The sequence below is a fragment of the Meles meles genome, chromosome 14 (assembly GCF_922984935.1).
Source record: "Meles meles chromosome 14, mMelMel3.1 paternal haplotype, whole genome shotgun sequence".
NCBI lineage: Eukaryota > Metazoa > Chordata > Mammalia > Carnivora > Mustelidae > Meles > Meles meles.
The window spans coordinates 21,896,179-21,919,120 of record NC_060079.1 but is presented as its reverse complement, the minus strand read 5'-3'; the positions used below and the strand labels follow the sequence as shown (position 1 = coordinate 21,919,120).

The window sequence follows — 22,942 nt, the reverse complement described above, 5'->3', positions numbered from 1 at the left end:
GGTTTCTCATAAAAGTGAAGTGGCATAATGTTGAAAAAATGGAAGATAATTACTCCTGGTAGGTATTTTGGTAGATTCCCTTTCTTCAAGTTAAAAAGTTTTCCAGGGCACCTGGGTGGCTCAGTGAATTAAGCATCCAACTCTTGATTTCGGCTCAGGTCATGATCTCAGGTTTACAAGATCGAGCCCCTGTGTCAGGCTTTATGCTGGGTGTGGAGTCAGCTTAAGATTCCCTCTCCCTCCCTCTGCATCCCACTAACCTGTGCCTTCTTTTTCTCTAAAAAAAAATAATAATAATAAGTAAGTAAAAATTAAAAAAAGAAGATTCCTAGTTTTACTTGGCTCTTAAAACTATGAATATATACTGAATTTTAGTAAATGTTTTTTCCTGCATTTTTTGAAATGATTACAAGATATATCTCTCTTAATCTGTAAATGTGATATATTATATTAGTATAGATTTCTGATATAAGATTATTCTTACATTTATGAGATAAATGGAACATGGTATTGATATGTATTTTTTCTACTGCTGGATTCCCTTTGTAAATAAGTTTTAACATCTTTGTTCCTAAGTGACATTGGTATAAAATTATCTTTTATTATATTTTTGCAATTTGGGAATCTATTATATTAGTGTTAGTAAATGAGTTGTAAGTTTATTTTTTTATCATTATCTAAAAGGATTTATAAATGACAGGAATTATTTCTTATAGTTTTGATAACAATGTCATCTTATTCTTTTGGAGGGAGGTGGTAAGAAAGACTAAATATCATTTTTAATGCAATGTTGTTTTATTCAGGTTTTTCCTTTTTGAGTCAATTTTTTAAATTGATATTTTCATTTAAGTTTTTAAGGCTTACTTTAGAGAGCTAGCGAGAGCACGGGGTTGAGGCAGGGAGAGGCAGAAGGAGATGGAGAGAGAATCTCCGACGGACTTCTCACTGAGCAAGGAGCCCACTCTGGGACTTGATCTTACAACCCTGAAACACTGACCTGGGCCAAAATCAAGAATTATATGCTCCATTGGCTGAGCCACCCAGGTGCCCCAATTTTCATTTACATTTTTAAAACAGTTGATTTTTTAAAGTTATCATCATAGTGTTTTTGAATTTCTACTATACAATAATTTTGACCCCTGTTTTATTTCCAATATTTGTCTCCCCTCTCCTTTTCTAAAAATCAAGGGTTTTTTGTTTGTTCATTTTGTTTGTTTTATTTTTGTTTTAAAGATTCTATTTACTGGGACACCTGGGTGGCTCAGTTGGTTAAGAAGCTGCCTTCAGTTCAGGTCATGATCCCAGCGTCCTGGAATTGAGTCCCACATCGGGCTCCTTGCTTGGCAGGGAGCCTGTTTCTCCCTCTGCCTCCATCTGCCAGTGCTCTCTCTCTCTCTCTCTGACAAATAAATAAATAAAATCTTAAAAAAAAAAAGATTCTATTTACTTGCTTGACAGAGAGAGAGAGTGAAAGTACAAGCAGGGTGAATGGCAGAGGGAGAGGGAGAAACAGGCTCTCTGCTGAGCAGGGAATACAATAAAGCAAACATTTAACCAAATAAGTCACCCAGGTGCCACTACAAATCAGTTTTATAAGAGATTTCTGTCTCAGTTTTTTTGAGAAAAAAACAAACAAATAAATGTGGTGTTTAATGTTATCAATCATGTCTATTTTGTTTTGTGTTTCATTTCTGCTTCAATATTTCATGTTTTTTTACTTGATATTATTATATTCATTTCTTTTACTTTCTTGAATTGAAAACTTGGCTAATTAAATTTTATTTTTTATTTATTTATTTTCTAAAGATTTTATTTATTTATTTGACAGAGAGAGATCACAGGTAGGCAGAGAGAGAGGAGGAAGCAGGCTCCTCGCGGAGCTGAGAGCCTGATGCGGGGCTTGATCCCAGGACCCTGAGATCATGACCTGAGCCGAAGGCAGCGGCTTAATCCACTGAGCCACCCAGGCGCCCCAAAAAACTTGGCTAATTAAATTTTAATCTGGGGGGCACCTGGGTGGCTCAGTTGGTAGACATCTGCCTTTGGCTTAGATCATGATCTTGGAGTCCTAGGATGGAGCCCAGAGTCCAATCCTTGCTCATCAGGGAGCCTTCTCCCTTTCCCTCTGCCCCACCCCCCACACTTGTGTGATTGCGCACACTCCACGGGCGCTCTCCCCCTCTCTCTCAAATTAATGAATAAAATCCTAAACTTTAAAAAAAAACTCTTTAACTGTATGATCTATGCATTTGAAGTCTGTGTCTTTTCCTGTTAACACTGCTTTAGCTGACTTCCAGTTGTTTTATAGATACTGCTTTTGTTTTTAGTTTTGAATAATTCATGATTCTACTAATTCTCTTAAAAATCACTCTCCTAAAAATCTTCTGGTTTCTAAATGCAGAGATAATACAGAAGTGGTTTTTAAACATCTGGATTATTTAAAAGTTATTTATTTTTAATTCTCTAGTTAGCTATGTTTTTATTACTGATTTTTGTATTTGTTCAGAGATTGTGATCTAGAATCAAATTGTTGTCTAGGGACTAGCAAAATCTTCATACTCACCTCAGAACTGCTAAATTAGAATCCACACTTTAATAAGATTCTCAGACGACCGCTAGGTAATGGCTTAGAGTGTTTTTCCCCTTTAATTGGTGTTCCGTCTGGTTTATCTAAAGCTTTGCTTCTCCCTGGGGACCGATTTAACCATTTTTCTTCCAACTTGGAGGAAAGAACAATGCGAGCTTTTAACATTTTTGGCTACCTCAAAGCTCACCTTTAGGAATGTTTGGTCACTTTCTCCTTTTGCCTAGAGGAGGGTGGGGTGGGGGTGAAGCCAAGGGCAATCATCTGGGTTGCCCTTTTCTCTCACTTTAGCCAGCATAGCCAAAATCAGCCAGGCAAACCAGCAAGCCAGTTCATATATGGTTGCCTCTATTTGTTTTTATTTCCACAGGTAACTTTTCACTCTCACAACAGCAGCTGAGCTGCTGTTTCACATTGCTGGTTACTCCATATCTACCCAAGATGTGTCATGCCCATATTTCTTCATCCTTCCTTTTCCCAGACAATGTTTTTATCATATTTCAGTGAGTCAGTCATTTTAGTGAATCCCACTTCTGCCACCAGCTGTGTCAGGGATCCCTCAGACCCATCCCAGATCCAGTGATTCTCCAGAGGACTCACAGGACTCAGTATATAGTCCTATTCATGACTGTGAGTTATTATAATAAACTCATACAAAGGAAAATTAGCAAAAGGAAAAGGTACATGGGGCAAAGTCCAGAAGAATCCAGGCACAAGCTTCCAAGTGTCCTCTTCAGTGGAGTCACCGAGGATGTGATTAACTCCTTTAGCAGTGAGCTGTGACAACACGGGTGAAATGTTTCCTACCAGGGAAACTCCTTAGAGACCGTGTGTCCAGGGTTTTTATTGGAGGTTGGTTAGTAGATACCTTCTACCTAGGATGCACTGAAATTCCATGTTCCCAAGAGGAAAGCAAGTGTTCAACAGAAAACAATATTGTTTGCATAAATACTTCTAGGTTCAGTGAGCCAGTCTTTTCAGGTAATGGTGTAGGAATCCTCCCCAAATCCAATTTTCTAGATATTGGCCAAGGCCAGACTTTCAGACAGGCCTCTAGAAGGCAATCTCAGGCCAGCTCTGTTAACTTCTGCACAATTATATTGGGTGTTTGGATTTGTTGAGACTTTGTGGTGTGATATATGATTCATTTGAAACAATAATGAGAAATCTCATACCTAGAACATAATGTACGTTCTCTAATTTTCAGATGCAGAGAAATCTATCCATCAAATCAATCTTGTGAATTTTAATACTCAAAGCTTTACATTTACTATTATGTCAGAATTTGAGAGAAGTATATTAATAATTTCCCCTTGATTTTAAATATGCTAGTTCCTTTTAATTCTACCAACTTTTCCTTTTTATATTTTTTATATTTTATGGAGTATTGCTAGGGACACATGCTAATGTATGATTTTATATCATCTTAGTGGGTTATGAATCTTTGATAATTTTATATTCAAACTGTATTGTTGAAAATATAATCTCAGCTCCATTTCAATATATTTATTATATGTGACTACTGACATATCTGGGCTTATTTATGGCATTTGGTTATGTATTTCATATTCACAACAATTTTTCTGTGATTCCTTTTATCCCTTTTCCTGCATTCTATGAGTTCTTTCACCCTTTTCCCCCTATAATAGTTTCTTTTGAGATTTCTTGGCTTCAACTGTACTTAGCAACTTGACTCCCTTCTCCATTTCTGATCCTCTGAGTTTTCCTTGCCTTTTTACTTTTGGATTGAGCCATGAACTCAAATGATTTTCTCTATCATTTCCATGTGTTTTAGATAGAGGCAGAGGTTTTCAATCTATCCTTGGTGCTTAAACACAATCTTGACTTAGAAATAGTCTTTTTTTTAAACTTTCCGTCATATTTCTTAGATTTATTGCACTCTAATGAAAACAGTTCTCAGATTGAATATTTTCAGCAAGCTTTTAAGGGTAAAGAAAAGCCTTCAAAATTCCCTGTTTCTTAGAATAAATATTTTTCACTTATGAGAAAATAGTAGAAGAGTAACCATCCTGCCAAATTTACCAGATAAATAACAAAATATCTAAAATGAAGAGGGGGGGGGAAGGCCAGTAAAGGAAACTCAAAATATAGCAATCTATATGCAGTGAAGAAATACTGAAAAAACAAGAGGAATAAAGTGGCCTGCGGGTGACTAGAAAAATCCCCCATCAGTGGGATGAAGGAGCTCAAGACCAGGATAGATACATTGATTTCATAAATTTATACATATCAACTTTGAAAAGATGAAAAGGAGTAGTTTATGAAAGAAAGATTATTAAATGAAGTAAAAAAAATGTAATAAACTTACAAATGTTGTAGAACAGTGTTTCTCTAAGTGTGTATATTCTTATGCAGTGGGTAATCATGGAATAATTAGAATTAAACTCTGAATTTGAATCCTGGGACCATTATTAACCCATTTGGGTGAGTTACATAACCATCTCAAGTCTTTTTACCCCATCTATACAATGGGAATGGCAATTACCTACTTCAGAAGATTGTTATGAAACTAAAATGAGATAATACATATTAGAATGTATAACAGAGCACCTGCACCTAGTAAACAGTGAGTAAATGTTACTATACTATATTTACTATACTATACTAAATATATACTATATTTACTATACTATACTATAGTATACTATACTATATAGTATACTATACTATAATTATATATATAAATATTTATATATATATATAAATATATACTATATATTTATATATTTATATATATATACTATATATATATATATATATATATACTATATATATACTATATATATATATATATATACTATATATATACTATATATATATATATATATATATACTATATATTTATATATTTATATATATATATAAATATATACTATACTAAATATATACTATATTTACTATACTATACTATAATTATTAAAATGGAACCTAGGCACATCCAGCACCAGAATCATTGATGAGGAAGAAGTGGCATTTACAAGAGTGGGCTAGGGATTCAAGAGAATTGGCTGTGAAAGGACAGAGAGATTAGTTGTTTGGGTGTTTGGGCTGATAGTGTTTTTTATAAGACAAGGGGACAGGACCTGAATATAGTTATTTACCCTGGGGAAGGAGTCAGAGGAGGAAGTGGTTAAAGATATAGAGAAGTGGGATGGGGCGCCTGGGTGGCTCAGTGGATTGGGCCGCTGCCTTCGGCTCAGGTCATGATCTCGGGGGCCTGGGATCGAGCCCCGCATCGGGCTCTCTGCTCCGCAGGGAGCCTGCTTCCTCCTCTCTCTCTGCCTACTTGTGATCTCTCTCTCTGTCAAATAAATAAATAAAATCTTAAAAAAAAAAGATATAGAGAAGTGGGGACTGATAGACCAAGACACTAAATCAGAAGCGGATGGGACCCAGAGACCAACTGGAGGGTTTTGCTGAATTAAGAGGAGAAACTCCTCCATTTTCAATGACATGAATGGAAGTAGAAAGAATTATGCTAAGTGAAATAAGTCAGAGAAAAACAATTGCCTTATGATGTCACACATATGAGTAATTTAAGAAAAATAAAACAACAAATAAGCCAAGGGGGCAAGGGGGCGGGAGAGGGGGAGAAGGCAAACCAAGAAACAGACTCTTAACTGTAGAGAAAAAACTTACCAAAGGGAGGTGGGTGAGGGGCGGGTGAAATAGGGGATGGGGACTGTGGAGTGCACTTGTTGTGATGAGCACTGGGTGATGTGTGGAAGTGCAGAATCACTATCTTGCTCACCTGAAATACTGCACTGCATGTTAACTAACTGGACTTTAAATAAAAAGAGGAGGAACCCCTTAGAAGTGAGATTCATGGGAAGACAGTAAGGATAGATGTCGTTGTAGGAAGCTTATGGTAGAGACTCGGAGGCAACAAGTTAAGGGAGGTCTTGAAGAAAGACAGACACAAACTGAGAGACTATGGGAAGGTGGTTGGGGTTGGAGACTTAAGGAATATTGGGAAAATTTCAGCCAGATTCTGAGGGAAACAGGAAAAGGAACTGACAACATATAGAGAGGTGTCTTGGCCACAATGAGGGCCCAGCTTAAGTGTTAGACTGTTCTTTTATGCTACCAATATGAAAAGTTGTGGGATTTTTCTCTAGCAGTTCTCAGCATCGCCAATGTCTCTACATTTCTGGTATAGGGACAGAGGAAGTTGGTGCTTGAACTGATGCAGTGCTAGACTTTTACAGAGTAGGTAAAGCAAAAGGGACCAGAAACATGAAAGACAATGTTATTGGCAATGATTTTTTGGTCCTGATAGAACCAGTAGTGAAATTATCCACCATGCATCTAGGTGGAGGAGACAATGAAATAAAAATGAGAAAAAAGAGTGGTCATGGGACTGGATGTCATGATAAATTGAAAGGCCAGATAGTCATTCATTCATGCATTTAACACCAGGTTCTGTGTAATGCAGGGTATGTGAAAGTGTACAAAACACACAGGTGCACTGCTCCCACAGAGACCACAGGCTCCTGTTTACAAAGAAAAAACTGTGTTAGTTGGTGATTTCGAAAAAAAGAGGATAAGAAGAATATGAAGTGGGGGGAGAGCTTGCTAATTTGATATGTACCTAAATGGTCAAGGAAGTCTTACCAATAAAATATTTGAGCAGGTGTCATACAAGGAGTACCATGAGAATACAGGTATACAGAAAGTATGAAGTGTCTCATGAGGATATCAAAGAAATAAGTGAAACCTACCAGAACTTAGAGAAGTCATGTTTGGCCTGAGTAGTAATGGCTTTTCTTTATCTATGTGTATATAATCAGTCCTTTTAAATGTGTCTGCATTAATATTTTACCTGAATTAACCCTAAAGTTAATGGCTGTCAGTGTGGGAAATATACCACTTCCTGATTTTCAGAGGAGGAAATGAAATCAGTGCCACGTACAGCACCTTTCATGTTCTTCCCCATAGAGCATATTCAGTGATGTTGAGCTATCTCCTTGGTAAATTTATTCATGCAGGAATTTTAAGCTTTCTAGGATGTAAGTCCACTGGACCAAAGGACTAGAATTAACTGAGAACTTTCATACATTCGTTAGCTCTCTTTTACAGATGTCTTTTACCAATGTTTAGTCTTTTCAATTAGATTTTTTTTCTGTTTGAAAGATTAAAAAAAAAGTTGAAAATTTCCGGTTATCAAAACATAATAATTAAAAGCACAGGCTTTGAAATAAAATAGCTGGGTTCAAATCCCAACTATGCTATTAAATAATTGTGTGTCTTTGCATGAATTACTTAAAATCTCCCTGCCTTTAATTTCAAATATCTAAAATTTGTTGATGACAGTACCAAACACCTATATATTGTGGGGATTAAATGAATAGTGAAGAGTACCAGGAAAGAGGAATAATGGCTATTATTTTTATCCCTCAACCATATACTATGAAATTTTTTTGGATTTAATTTTAAGTAATCTTTACATACAATGTGGGGCTTGAGCTCACAACCCTGAGATCAAGAGTTGTATGCTCCACTGACTGAGCCAGCCAGGTGACTCATACGCTATCAGTTTTTAGTAGAAGACATATTTTTCTTAGTCTTTTTCTTTTCTTTTTTAGTTTTTGATGTAGTTTTCCAAGATTCATTGTTTGCATATAACACCTGGTGCTCCATGCAATACGTGCCCTCCTTAATACCCATCACCAGACTAACCCATTCCCCTTCCCCCCTCCCCTCTAAACTCTCAGTTTGTTTCTCAGTGTCTGTAGTTGCTCATGGTTCATCTCCCCTTCCAATTTCCCCTTCTTCTTTTTTCTCTGCCTTCTCCTAATGTCCTCCATGCTATTACTTGTGTTCTACAAATAAGTGAAACCATATGATAATTGACTTTCTTTGCTTGACTTATTTCACTCAGCATAATCTCCTCCAGTCCCATCCATGTTGATACAAAAGTTGGGTATTCTTCCTTTCTGATGGCTGAGTAATATTCCGTTGTATATATGGACCACATCTTTATCCATTCATCTGTTGAAGGGCATCTCGGTTCTTTCTACAGTTTGGTGATTGTATCCATTGCTTCTATAAACACCGGGGTACATATGGCCCTTCTTTTCACTACATCTGTATCTTTGGGGTAAATACCCAGTAGTGCAATTGCTGGGTCATAGGGTAGCTCTATTTTAACTTTTTGAGGAATCTCCACACTGTTTTCCAAAGTGGCTTTACCAACTTGCATTCCCACCAACAGTGTAAGAGGGTTCCCTTTTTCCAGAGCCTCTCCAGCATTTGTCTTTTTCTAGTATGCAATGAGCTTGTTTTTATTTAAGTAACAGGAAGTGAATGTCTAAGCTTCTCTAGCTCCTTCGAAGTTATTTCAAGAGTACTACAAAGTACATCTTCTGAGAAAATTAATTGTATCAAATGAGCATTGTTTAAACTGATAAAAAGGCTATTTGGACCTGAATTACTTGAGTAAGAAATTTTTAGATTTTTAAACTTTTAATTTAAATTTTTTCAGTGTTCCAAAATTCATTGTTTATGCACCACACCCATGCTCCATGCAATATGTGCCCTCCATGATACCCACCACCAGGCTCATCCAACCCCCCACCCCTCTCCCCTCCAAAACCCTCAGTTTGTTTCTCAGAGTCCACAGACTCTCATGCTTTGTCTCCCCATCCGGTTTCCCCCAACTCACTTCTCCTCTCCATCTCCCGATGTCCTCCTTGTTATTCCTTATGCTCCACAAGTAAGTGAAACCATATAATAATTGGTCTCCCTGCTTGACTTATCACTCAGCATAATCTCCTCCAGTCCCGTCCATGTTGATACAAAAGTTGGGCATTCATCCTTTATTTTCTTTTTAAAATTTTTAATTAATTAATTAATTAATATATATATTTTTTAAATTTTATTTTTTTGAATTTGGACTTTATTTATTTATTTATTTTCAGTGTAACAGTATTCATTGTTTTTGCACCACACCCAGTGCTCCATGCAATACGTGCCCTCTCTGTTACCCACCACCTGGTTCCCCAACCTCCCACCCCCCGCCTCTTCAAAACCCTCAGGTTGTTTTTCAGAGTCCATAGTCTCTCATATATAATTTTCTATTTTTTTATTAACATATAATGTATTATTGGCCCCAGGGGTACAGGTCTGTGAATCGCCAGGCTTACACACTTCACAGCCCTCATCATAGCACATACCTTCCCCAATGTCCATAACCCAATCACCCTCTCCCTACCTCCTACCCCCCAGCAACCCTCAGTTTGTTTGGTGAGATTAAGAGTCTCTTATGGTTTGTCTCTCTCCCGATCCCATCTTGTTTCATTTATTTCTTTCCTACCCCCCCAAACTCCCTACGTTGCCTCTCAACTTCCTCATATCAGGGAGATCATATGATAATTGTCTTTCTCTGATTGACTTATTTCGCTCAGCATGATACCCTCTAGTTCCATCCATGTCATCGCAAATGGCAAGATTTCAAGTATTCCATTATATATATATATATATATATATATATATACCACATCTTCTTTATGCATTCATCTGTTGATGGGCATTTAGGTTCTTTCCATAGTTTGGTTATTATGGACATTGCTGCTAAAAACATTCAGGTGCACATGCCTCTTCGGATCATTACATTTGTATCTTTAGAGTAAATACCTAGTAGTGTGATTGCTGGGTCATACGGTAGCTCTGTTTTCAACTTTCTGAGGAACCTCCATGCTGTTTTCCAGAGTGGTTGCACCAGCTTGCATTCCCACCAACAGTATACGAGGGTTCCCCTTTCACTACATTCTTGCCAGCATCTCTCATTTCCTGACTTGTTAATTTTAGCCATTCTGACAGGTGTGAGGTGGTATCTCACTGTGGTTTTAATTTATATTTCCCTGATGCCAAGTGATGTGGAGCACTTTTTCCTGTGTCTGTTGGCCATCTGGATGTCTTCTTTGCAGAAATGTCTGTTCATGTCCTCTGCCCATTTCTTAATTGGATTGTTTGTTCGTTGGCTGTTGAGTTTGCTAAGTTCCTTATAGATTTTGGATACTAGCCCTTTATCTGATATGTCATTTGCAAATATCTTCTACCATTCTGTCAGATTCTTTTAATTTTGTTAACTGTTTCCTTTGCTGTGTGAAAGCTTTTGATCTTGATGAAATCCCAATAGTTCATTTTTGCACTTGCCTCCCTTGCCTTTGGTGATGTTTCTAGGAAGGAATTGTTGTGGCTGAGGTTGAAGAGGTTGCTGCCTGTGTTCTCCTCAAGGATTTTGATGGATTCCTTTCTCACATTGAGGTCCTTCATCCATTTTGAGTCTATTTTCGTGTGTGATGTAAGGAAATGGTCCAGTTTCATTTTTCTGCATGTGGCTGTCCAATTTTCCCAACACCATTTGTTGAAGAGACTGTCCTTTTCCCATTGGACATTCTTTCCTGCTTTGCCAAAGATTAGTTGTCAAAGATAGAGTTGAGGGTCTGTTTCTGGGCTCTCTATTCTGTTCCATTGATCTGTGTGTCTGTTTTTGTGCCAGTACCATACTGTCTTGATGATGACAGCTTTGTAATAGAAGCTTTGAAGTCTGGAATCGTGATGCCACCAGCTTTGGCTTTCTTTTCAACATTCCTCTGGTTATTCGAGGTCTTTTCTGGTTCCATATAAATTTTAGGATTATTTGTTCCATTTCTTTGAAAAAAATTGATGGGATTCTGATGGGGATTGCATTAAATGTGTAGATTACTTTAGGTAGCATAGACATTTTCACAATATTTGTTCTTCCAATCCATGAGCATGGAACATTTTTCTATTTCTTTGTGTCTTCCTCAATTTCTTTCATGAGTACTTGATAGTTTTCTGAGCACAGATTCTTTGCCTCGTTGGTTAGGTTTATTCCTAGGTATCTTATAGTTTTGGGTGCAATTGTAAATGAGATTGACCCCTTAATTTCTCTTTCTTCTGTCTTGCTGTTGGTGTATAGACGTGCAGCTGATTCCTGTGCATTGATTTTATGTCCTGACATTTTACTGAATTCCTGTACAAGTTCTAGCCATTTTGGAGTGGAGGCTTTTGGGTTTTCCACATAAAGTATCATATCATCTGCAAAGAGTGATCGTTTGACTTCTTCTTTGCCAATTTGGATGCCTTTAATTTCTTTTTGTTGTCTGATTGCTGAGGCTAGCCCTTCTAGTGCTATGTTGAATACCAGTGGTGATAACGGACATCCCTTCCGTGTTCCTGACCTTAGCGGAAAAGCTCTCAGTTTTTCTCCATTGAGAATGATATTTTCTGTGGGTTTTTCATAGATGGCTTTGATGATATTGAGGTATGTACCCTCTATGCCTACACTGTGAAGAGTTTTGATCAAGAAAGGATGCTGTACTTTGTCAAATGCTTTTTCAGCATCTATAAAAGTTGGGTATTCATCTTTCTGATGAGACGTAATATTCCTTTATATATATGAACCATATCTTCTTTATCCATTCGGCCATTGAAGGGCATCTTGGTTCTTTCCACAGTTTGGCGACTGTGACCATTGCTGCTATGAACATTGGGGTACAGATGGCCCTTCTTTTCACTCCATCTGTATCTTTGGGGTAAATACCCAGTAGTGCAATCGCAGGTCAAAGGGTAGCTCTATTTTTAATTTCTTAAGGAATCTCCACACTGTTTTCCAAATGCGTATGTTTTAAATTAAGATAAATGACTGAAGGTCAGTATGTATCTTTTTATGCTTCCCTGCCGTACTTGACTTGATTGGATGATAGGATATGTACTGTGTCTGTGACTGTACACAGCCACAAGGACATGGAATCTGCAAAAGTGTTTTTCAGATGGGAAAATACCAGTTATAGAGACCCAGGGATGGCCTCCAGACAGAGCTGAAATGTAGTCTTTACCACTGAGAGCAGGGTTGGTAATAGTCAGGATTTCCTTTAGCAAGAAGACTTTATGTATCACAGCATGAGGTGGTAAAAAGTCTTTTTTGGAAGTACTTGGCTTAGAATGTTTTCCAAACTATGGGTTGTAAAATCAGTTTAGTTGTTTACTGAAAAAAAAAAAAAAAGAACAGGAAGTACTATATATCTAAAGTTAAAAGGGTAAGCTTGAAATTACACAAAATAAGTTCAGCATACACTGGCTAAGACAAAAGCTACAGATAACTGTAGAAATAAAAGACACACTGTATTTTTTAAATCAAATTTTGTATAGCAGGGCAAAAATATAATTTAGAGTAAAACATAAATTTTGAGCATGAAATGACATGAAATCAAGGGTTTGTTTTAAAATGCTATAGGGAGTGCCTGGGTCACTCAGTTGGTTAAGTGTCTGACTCTTGATCTCAGCTCAGGTCTTGATCTCAGGGTCATGGGTTCAAGCCCTCCACTGGGCTCTGTGCTGGGTGTGGAGTATACTTACAAAAAGTTTAAAAAATGAAATGCTGTGGAAGAAGAGAGGAAGAAAAACATGGAAGGAAGGAAGAGGAACGAAACAAGGACAAAAATATAATATACTCTGGGAAACAAATATATGGGGTTTGTTATATTGTTCTGTTTACTTTCATGTATGTTTCATAGCACACTTAAAGACTCAAAAATAGAAGGAAAAAATGGGTGTTATAAACGCTATGTCATGTGTTGGGTTCTGATCATGTTTTATCTTTTATAGGTACTTTTATTTATGTTAGTTGGAAAAACAGGGTGTGTAATTAGTTCTTAACTGGTAAGTAGCGCTTTAGCTCTAGGGTCCTAGAGGAGACCTCACTGGCTCTACCCGTTACTGCAGTCCCCAGCAGCAGGGATTCTAGAACAGTATACACGTGCACACGTGCCTTTGTGCACATGGGACAGAATTCTAGATACAACCTCAGAGCAATGAAACAACTTTGGCTATTGCTGAATTGAAATCTTTTGAACAAGCACTTTCATTTTCTTTATTTTTTTTTTAAGATTTTATTTATTTGACAGACAGAGATCACAAGTAGTCAGAGAGGAAGGCAGAGAGAGAGAGGAGGAAGCAGGCTCCCCGCTGAGCAGAGAGCCTGATGCGGGGCTCGATCCCAGGACCCTGAGATCATGACTTGAGCTGAAGGCAGAGGCTTTAACCCCCTGAGCCACCCAGGTGCCCCTGAATAAGACTTTCAGAGGGAAAGAAAATCGATCCCAAATGAGCTCTTTGAATATTTCTAACAGCATCTTTATACCAAGTACTGCCATGAACAGGTTTTTCATGGACTAACTTCTTTTCTTTTGCAGGAAGAACGGGAACGATGATTTGTGCCTACCTTATTGCCAGTGGAATATTTACAACTGCAGAGGTGAGAAAGATGTTACTACAGATGATCTTGTGCTGATTGAATCTGATAGTTCTGAAACCTCACTGGTAGGATGTTAAGATGGTTCTTTGAGCCGTGATACTTAATGAAGTTGTAGTTAGAGATCCACTTATTAGAAAGCCTTGTTTTGATATGTCCTTGTTTATTTTTTTTCCAAAATTTTCTTTACATTCTAGTTAGTTAATATACCATATTTCCTAGTTTAATTTGCACTGATTAGTAGCTGACCTAGGTGCCTCTTCGTCTGGGCCAGGGCTAGGGTGAGGTCAGTGAGAAACTCCCCTCAGGCACAAAATTTAAGGGAATGCCAAAATTCTCAGTAATTAAGAGAAATAATCAAATGCAGTATGTTTTAAAATCAAGATTAATGGAAAAAAATCCGTGATGTCTACAGTAATACCAATATTTTAAATAAAGGTAGGGCCAGTTAGGGACAGGATTCAAGGGGCGGGGGGTAAAGTCAAGCTGTCCAAGTGTAAAACAACTCCACAGTCATAATGCCTCCTACAGCTCAGTTGCTCCCAGCCCCATTCTTATGCCCCCAGTTAGGGGACAGTCTCCTTCCTCACAAGAATAATATGAAGACTGGCTTGGTAGGTTCTCCAAAGGACCTCCAACATCCTTAGAAGCACTAGGTAGGTAAAAGTTACATTTTCCAACGCAGAACAGAATCTCTCCTTGATGTTATTAACCTCTCATAGTCAATATCTATGGGATCTATTGGAGGCTGGGCCCTCTGAAAATTTCTGCAGAGAGAGGGTGGGCTATTTCCGGTTCTTAAAGTGGGGTTCTCAGTCTTATTTCTGCCATGATTGTGCTGAGAAGTTCCCACTGAATGGACATGGCCAGCAGTCTGAGAAGAGAAACTTCGGGTTGTCTCCAGTCCCCACCCTCTGGTGCCACCGTCTGCTTTGTTCCTAATTTGAGACACACAGGGTAGGAAAATGGAGGCTCTTCCCCAGTGGTTTCCAAGCCGGGTCCAATCTATCAGTGAATTGTAAAGTCAACTTGTTGGGTTGTGACTAGCGTTTTTAAAAATAAAATGGACTAAATTCGAATAGAAAATATCAAAAGGTAAGTATTGTTTTGTGAAACTTTGGTTTCAGTTGTATGTGAGTGCGTGTTTGTGTAAAAAACCTTGATACGATTTTTTTTTGTTGTTAACTTTAGTTTGAGTAACCTCTGCCTAAAGGCTGCAGACTTAAGGAAATAATGTGCCCTTAGAACCTTTAAGAATGCCTTCCACAGGAAAAGAAAGTGCATGTGAGCCATGACTGTGTTGCCCCCCTTTCCGCAGGAGAGCCTTTATTATTTTGGAGAACGGCGAACAGATAAAAGCATCAGTACTAAATTTCAGGGAGTTGAAACCCCTTCTCAGGTAAGTTGTCATTCTTAAAAGGGGGGCCTTTGGGGGAGTTCAGCACCCATTATTTGGTTTCACTGTGCACTCTTTTCCTCTTGTGATCGGGCCACTCCACTCTGGTGCCTGTGACAGGCCTAGATCCCTCCCAGGGCCAGAGAGCCATGTCTGTGAGTACACCCCCCCACCCCCACACCCTGCCCTGGGGAATCCTGCTCTCCATTTAACATCGGTCACTGCTTACAGAGTTCAAGAGTTGATTCCTTCCCAAAGTAGAAAGGTCTAATTGCTAAGATTCCAGACTTGAAGATTATGGAAAATCACTAGCCATTGATTTCTCTCTGAGAGGAAATGAGTCTTTCACAAACCCCTACTGGGGCCATTCACCTCTTGCAGAACATCTTGTGTGTGTGTGTGTGTGTGTGTGTGTGTGTGTGTGTGTGTGAGAGAGAGAGAGAGAGAGAGAGAGAGAAATACAAAGAGACAGAGAATCAAAGAAAGAGACAAGAGGGGGCTGCTGTATTTCGAAAGAAAAAGGGGAAATTAACATCTTCCCAAACCTATTCTATTCCAGATATTATTATACTTTGACATATATTATCTCATTTAATACTCAGAGAGTTCATGTGAAACATGCGGTTACCCATTTTATCCTTTAAAAAATATTTTATGGCAAACAATTTCAAACATAAAAAGCTGAGACAATCCTATAATAAATCCCCTTATAGTCCTCGCACCACTTCAACCATCATTTTATCATGTTGCATTCATTCCCTCTCCACTCTCCTCACATGCACACACACACACACACACACACACCTTCTCCACAGAACCCAGATGACTGTGGAGGAAATCCCACTCATCAGGTCATTTTATCTCACAAGTGTTTTAGAGTGACATTCACATAGACTCTCAAGGGTAAAAATACCATAACACCATTGATCATATCTAAAAATATTATATCTTAAGGGGCACCTGGGTGGCTCAGTTGGTTAAGCATCTAACTCTTAATTTCAGCTCAGGGTCATAATCTTGGGTCATGAGATCAAGCCCTCAATGGGGCTCTACATTCAGTGGGGAAGTCTGCTTGAGATTCTGTCTCTGCCTCTACTTCTGCCCCTCTGCCCCTCTAAGACAAATAAATAAATAAAAATATCATACCTTGGGGCACCTGGGTGGCTCAGTGGGTTAAGGCCTCTGCCTTCGGCTCGGGTCACTGTCCCGGGGTCTGACATCGAGCCCTGCATAAAGCTCTCTGCTCAGCAGGGAACCTGCTTCCCTTCCCCTACTTTCTGCCTGCCTCTCTGCCTACTAAGGTATATATTATACCTTAAGGATATCTTTTTTTTTTTTTTACCTTAAGGATATCTTAATAATATCCAATTTCTGGAGCATATGGGTGGCTCAGTCAGTTAAGTGCCTTCAGCTTGGGTCATGATCCTGGGGCTCCCTGCTCATCAGGAAGTCTTATTTTCCCTCTCCTTCTGCTCTTCTCCATGCTCTTGGTCTCTCTAATGCACACTCTCTCAAATAAGTAAATAAAATCTTTTAAAAATACACTCAAGCTGGCCACAGGGACAAGAGAATATGTATCTTCGTTAGAGGTGTGTGGAGCTCGAGTCCTTTTGTGATTAGGAGGCTACTCTCTGCCAGAGCACAAACCTTCCTTGAACTTAGTCACAGTTAAGCCTCCATCCCCAGACTGAGCTTTTCCACAGTCGTATTAACTACGTCTTGCTGAAATGTTGTAGCTCTTTCCCTGGGTATGGTTAGGTGTCCTTTTAGTCGAAAGTGGCCTATAGGAGCAACATGTGGCTCCCTTCTTGTTCGTTCCCCACAGCACAGAGTTCAGAATTTTTCTTCTAAGGGAGATATTCGTCATGAGGCAGCAAACATAAGCATGCCTAGTCATATAATGGCACTCAATAAATGTTTAATTAATGATTCACCCTAAATTCTATGTAAAAATAAAAACAAAAACAAAATCAGGAATGCTGAGGATAGACTTTTCGCCTCCACTTAAATTGAGTCTTCTGTTGTTTTGCAGAGTAGATACGTTGGATATTTTGCAGATGTGAAAAGTATCTACAACATGACTCTCCCTCCAAGAAAAACACTCAAGATTAAAAAAATCGTTATTCATTCAATTCATGGTAAGGGATTTATGGGTCATTGACGAGTTGGCCAGGAGGGCAATGTTCTCACTCTTGAGGCATGGGATGGTTGCTCTCGTGCGTGTACCAACAATACAACTCATGGCTGTCCTTTTATGCATCCTTACGTGTAACCCCTCCCAGTGGAAGAGCCCAGAAGCACTTAGATGTCCTCTCTTCACCAGTTTGTGGGGGCTCCATCCCCTTCTGTCTTCTCTTCTCACTGCTGCCTTGGCTTCAGCACAGGGTGGGCTTTTAAGAATAGGACCTCTGACGGAGAAGAGAGGAAGGGCTCATGAGCCCTGGAGACCACCTCTCCCTCATGTCCACCTCTAGTTCAGGGTTCATCTGGCAGCCCTGTATCATTTGCTCACATGAGCCTTTCAGAAACCTTCTTTTCCCTCTCATCATCCTGATCTCTCCCTCTCCCCTCCCTCCTGCACCCTTAGTCCCCTCATCCCCAGCAACTCGAGATGTCTTGATATGTCTTAAATACACAAAGGTGTCTTCAATACCCAAACAACAAATGAAATTTGTTGCCACAAATTCTCTTTTAGAAATCACTACCAAGTGCCTGCTTTGGGCAAGCCCCCTGCTAGTGTTTCTCTGCCCGCAAGAAGGAGAGGAATGAGTGCACATGGATCTAAAGAGATGACCACAGTGTTGGGGAACACATAGACAAGACCCTGCCAGCTGAGGGTCAAGGTCAAGGATAGCTTCCTAAGGAGCACCACCCAGGTCTTCCTTACTGGAATCTATGTCAACACAGAAAGGGGGTTGGGAGAAACCTGGGCTGGGGGCGGTGCGGGGGGGGGGGGGCGTCTTTCAGCCTCCTAGCTTCTATTAGTTATTACCAGGAGTAAAAATCCTGATCAATTTTAAAAGAGTTGACTGTTCTCCCGCTTCAGGAATGTCAGGAGAGAGACTGGGATCTGCCTTCATGCAGGAAGGCAGGAAAATTAGATCCTCCATCTCTGGGACTTAAGAGATGAAGGGGAAGGGGAGGGGGAGAACCATCCTCAAGTCTTTAATTCTCCATCAACCACCCCGCTTCCTGCGCAGCTCACAGGGGAGGCGGCAGAACAGGGCCACCTCAGTGGAGGTGGGCTGGGGCTTCACTCTCACTGCCTGAGGTGCAGCAGGGAGCGATGCTCTGACTCCCCAAAGTTAAACCATGGCCTGTGTGGAGGTGCCGTGTCCCTCATGAGTAGTATGGTGCCGGAGCACTGGTATCCATCCAAACAGGCTTGTATTTTTAGCCTTCTGGGGAGTCACAAAAAATAAGAGCTAGATATATATATATATCTATATATCTATATCTATATCTATATATAGATATAGATATATAGATATAGATATATTTTAACATTTCATCCAATTATTCAGAAATAAAAGAATCCTTTAAATATATATATAAACTGCATAGTAAAAAAATTATAGTTAAAGTATAAAATGCTTTTTTCAAATTATTTCTATATCCCTTCCTCCCCACCACACACACAGAGGTGGTGGTGAGGAGTTTTAATGGATTACCACAATCGGATTGCATCGGTTTCTGGCTTATGGAAACAAATGTCAACCCAGGAGCATTGTTTCTGTGGGAAATTTTGTCTAGGTGTCCAAACAAGCACTGTGCAGGCAGACCCTTGAAACCTGGCCCATTCGGGCAGAAGGCTGCCTGTGTATAAAAATTAGCAACTGTTGGTGAAAAGGCTTTGCAGACTGCAAAGTCCTCTAGAGAGTCCATTATGACCGTTTCCTTGGCTGTGTGTGAATTAGGAGGGAGAGGGTTGTCGTGAGTCCTAATGGCTGACCTCACTCCGAATTCCAGGTGCTACTACACCTCCCCAGGCAGAGCCAGGCTTGTCCAACAGGTGTCAGAAGGTAGGGGACAGTAATGTTTTGCTCTGTTCCCTTCCCACATTCAGTGGGGTCCTGTGAAAAGAGTCGACCACTTTATTCTAGACCAGGAAAAGCAACATGGTTAGCCACTGGAGCAGTTTCTCCCACCGAGAAGTATAAACTCAACCATAAAACCAACTCAGTGGTAGGAGAGCCAGAATTGCATCTGAGTGTATACTCTGCTTCAATGTCTTCTTTGTTAACAATGGGACCGGCGGTATCTCTACAGACCCCCATGAGTACTAACCGTTCCAGACAGACAAATAGGCATTTGGTCCAGTGGAATTTTAATGTGTTTTTCTAACATGAATAGTGAGAATAGGAATTGTTTCTCAAAATTCTAAGCTTAAAAATTCTAAGCTAAAAATTCTAAGCTTTTTAATAAGTTCTAGAATTTTGTATGTTTCTCAGTCTGATGTTATACCCTAAGACTGTGACTTCTCTGCTAATATTTTAAATTTTATATAAACTGCAGAAACATTATTTAGTTAAAACTGGAAGGTGCAGAGATGGAGAACAGAGGAGCTAACCCAAATGGATAAGTACCACAGGGGAAAACTGGGAGAGGGTTTCATGGGTTTGGTTTGCTAGTCTCAGGCTAACAAATAGATTTCTAAAAGTCCAGTTTGAGATGCCTCATGGAGACTTCCAGACAAAGTTGTCATCTTAGCAGCTGGTCAGTACCATGGGTCCAGACTTCAGAGCCAACTTAAGAAAGGCTACATGGTAAGTTACCAGTCTTTCTGCACCCATGTAAATAATCAGGCCAAAGCTAATGACACCAGCATTTTTCTTTATATATATATATATATATATATATATATATATATATATATAAATATATAAATATATAACTATATAAAAAATATATTGTTATATGTTAATATATAATATATATTATATATTATAATATAATATATAATATATATTATATATTATAATATAATATATAATTATTAATATATTAATATATATAATAAGTAAATATATCTTATCGCATTCTTAGCTTGCCCAACAAACTGTACCCTCTAGGCTAAGAAGTTCTGTTAGCCTTTGGGGTTGGACACTCTTGGTGCCCCATCAAGATCACGATTTTTATCCTCCTCTTACTAATGTGGTGTACCATGTTGACTGATTTGAAAATATTGAACCATGCTTGCATTCCCAAAATGAATCCCACTGATTGTGGCAAATGATCTTTTTATTGTTGAATGTACTTTGCTAAGATTTTGTTCAGGATTTTTATATCTATCTAAGTTCATGGGGAATATTGGTCTGTAGTTTTATTTATTTGTTTGTTGTTTCTTTAATTGTGACTTTAGTCTGGTCTTGGTATGGGTAATGTTGACCTTATAGAATATATTTGGAAGTTTTCCTTCACCTTCTATTTTTTGGGATAGTTTCAGGAGAATAGGTGTTAACACTTCTTTAAATGTATAGCAGAATTCACCTGTGATTCTATCTGGTCCTGAGCTTTAGTTTGTTGGGAGTTATTTGATGACTGATTCAGTTTCATTACTAGTAATTGGTCTGTTCAGATTTCCTATATCTTTGTGACTCAGTGTTAGACACACCAGCCTTCTTTTGGAGTAACAATAATCTTCCTTTGAGATTGTTAAGATCAAAACAGAAGGGGGATGGGGAGACTGTCAGAAAAAAGGGTGAAAGACAGTTAGAATGGCCAAAATTAGCAAGACAGGAAACATGTGTTGGAGAGGATGTGGAGAAAGGGGAACCCTCTTACACTGTTGGTGGGAATGCAAGTTGGTGCAGCCACTTTGGAGAACAGTGTGGAGATTCCTCAAGAAATTAAGAATAGAGCTTCCCTATGACCCTGCAATTGCACTGCTGGGTATTTACCCCAAAGATACAGATGTAGTGAAAAGAAGAGCCATCTGTACCCCAATGTTTATAGCAGCAATGGCCATGGTCACCAAACTGTGGAAAGAACCAAGATGCCCTTCAGCGGATGAATGGATAAGGAAGATGTGGTCCATATACATGATGGAGTATTATGCCTCCATCAGAAAGGATGAATACCCAACTTTTGTAGCAACATGGACGGTACTGGAAGAGATTATGCTGAGCAAAATAAGTCAAGCAGAGAGAGTCAAGTATCATATGGTTTCACTTATTTGTGGAGCATAACAAAAAACATGGAGGACATGGGGAGATGGAGAGGAGAAGGGAGTTGAGAGAAATTGGAAGGGGAGATGAACCATGAGAGACTATGGACTCTGAAAAACAACCTGAGGGTTTTGAAGGGGCGGGGGGTGGGAGGTTGGGGAAGCAGGTGGTGGGTAATAGAAAGGGCATGTATTGCATGGAGCACTGGGTGTGGTGCAAAAACAATGAATACTGTTACACTGAAAATAAACAAAAAAAATACCCCCCCCAAAAAAATAAAACCTAAAAGAAGTAGAGAAAAGAAAAGAAAAAAAGAAAAATGGGTGAAAGAATTTGCAGTGAGCAGTATTTTGACTTGTGCACCCTTCTGGGATTATCTCTACCTCTCATGGTCTTTAAGCTCTTTATAACTCTAAGTTGTAGAAAAATAATAATACTGTAAATAATTTTTGTACATAAAAATACAAATTAGTTGTATCTAGTGGAAAGCAATTGATTATTAAACCATTTTTTAAGATTTTATGTATTTATTTATTTGGGGAAGAGAGAGAGCATGAGAGGGGGAAGGTCAGAGGGAGAAGCAGACTCCCCGCTGAGCAGGGAGCCTGAAGCAGTTCTTAGACTCCGGGATCATGACCTGAACCAAAGGCAGTCACTTAACCAACTGAGCCACCCAGGTGACTGATTAAGCCATTTTGTATCTGTTTGTAAACTCATGTCATCAATCTTTATTTCCCTATATATGCGCAGTATTTTTTTTAATTGAAGTATAACGTATGTTAGTTTATATTAGCTTCAGGTGTACAATATAATGATTCAACAATTTTATACATTACTCAGTGTTCATCATGACAAGTATATTATCATCAAGATAAGTATACTCTCATGGGTCACCTGGTGACTCAGTCTGCTAAGTGTCTGCCTTTGGCTCAGGCCGTGATCCCAGAGTCCTGGGATAGAGCCCTGTGTCAGGTTCCCTGCTCAGCCGGGAGCCTACTTCTCCCTCTGCCTCTCCCTTGCTCATGCTTTTTTTCTCTCTCTCTCAAATAAATAAATAAAATCTTTAAAAAAAAGTTTATGGACATTGAGGAGGGTATGTGCTATGGCGAGTGCTGTGCATCGTGTAAGACTGATAATTCACATACCTGTGCCCCTGAAACAAATAATACATTATATGTTAATTTTAAAAATGATAAGCGTACTCTTTATTCCCCTTTATTTCACCCATCCCCCACCCACCTCCCTTACGGCAGCCATCAGTTTGTTCTCTGTATTAAAGAGTCTGATTTTTTGTCTCCTTTTTTCCTTTCATTTACATTTTTGCATTCCACATGAGTGAAATATATTTGTTTCTCTGTTTCACTTAGCATCCCTATAGGTCCATCCACACTGTTGCAAATGGCAAGATTTCATTTTTTTTTTAATTACAGCTGAGCAACGTTCCATTGTGTGTCTGTATACCTGTATAAACACATCTTCACTACATGTTCCTT

General features: G+C 38.9%; 1 protein-coding gene across 1 annotated transcript in view; it reads left to right on the top strand.

The window, feature by feature from the left end:
* The window catches only part of LOC123956043 (phosphatidylinositol 3,4,5-trisphosphate 3-phosphatase TPTE2-like), a 72,487-nt gene that overhangs the window by 40,588 nt on the left and 8,957 nt on the right, over nt 1–22,942 (top strand). Inside the window, exons 11-13 of the mRNA XM_046028311.1 lie at nt 13,828–13,889; nt 15,205–15,285; nt 17,315–17,420. Coding sequence (XP_045884267.1) covers nt 13,828–13,889; nt 15,205–15,285; nt 17,315–17,420 — 249 coding nt within the window. The remainder of the gene's footprint in view (nt 1–13,827; nt 13,890–15,204; nt 15,286–17,314; nt 17,421–22,942) is intronic.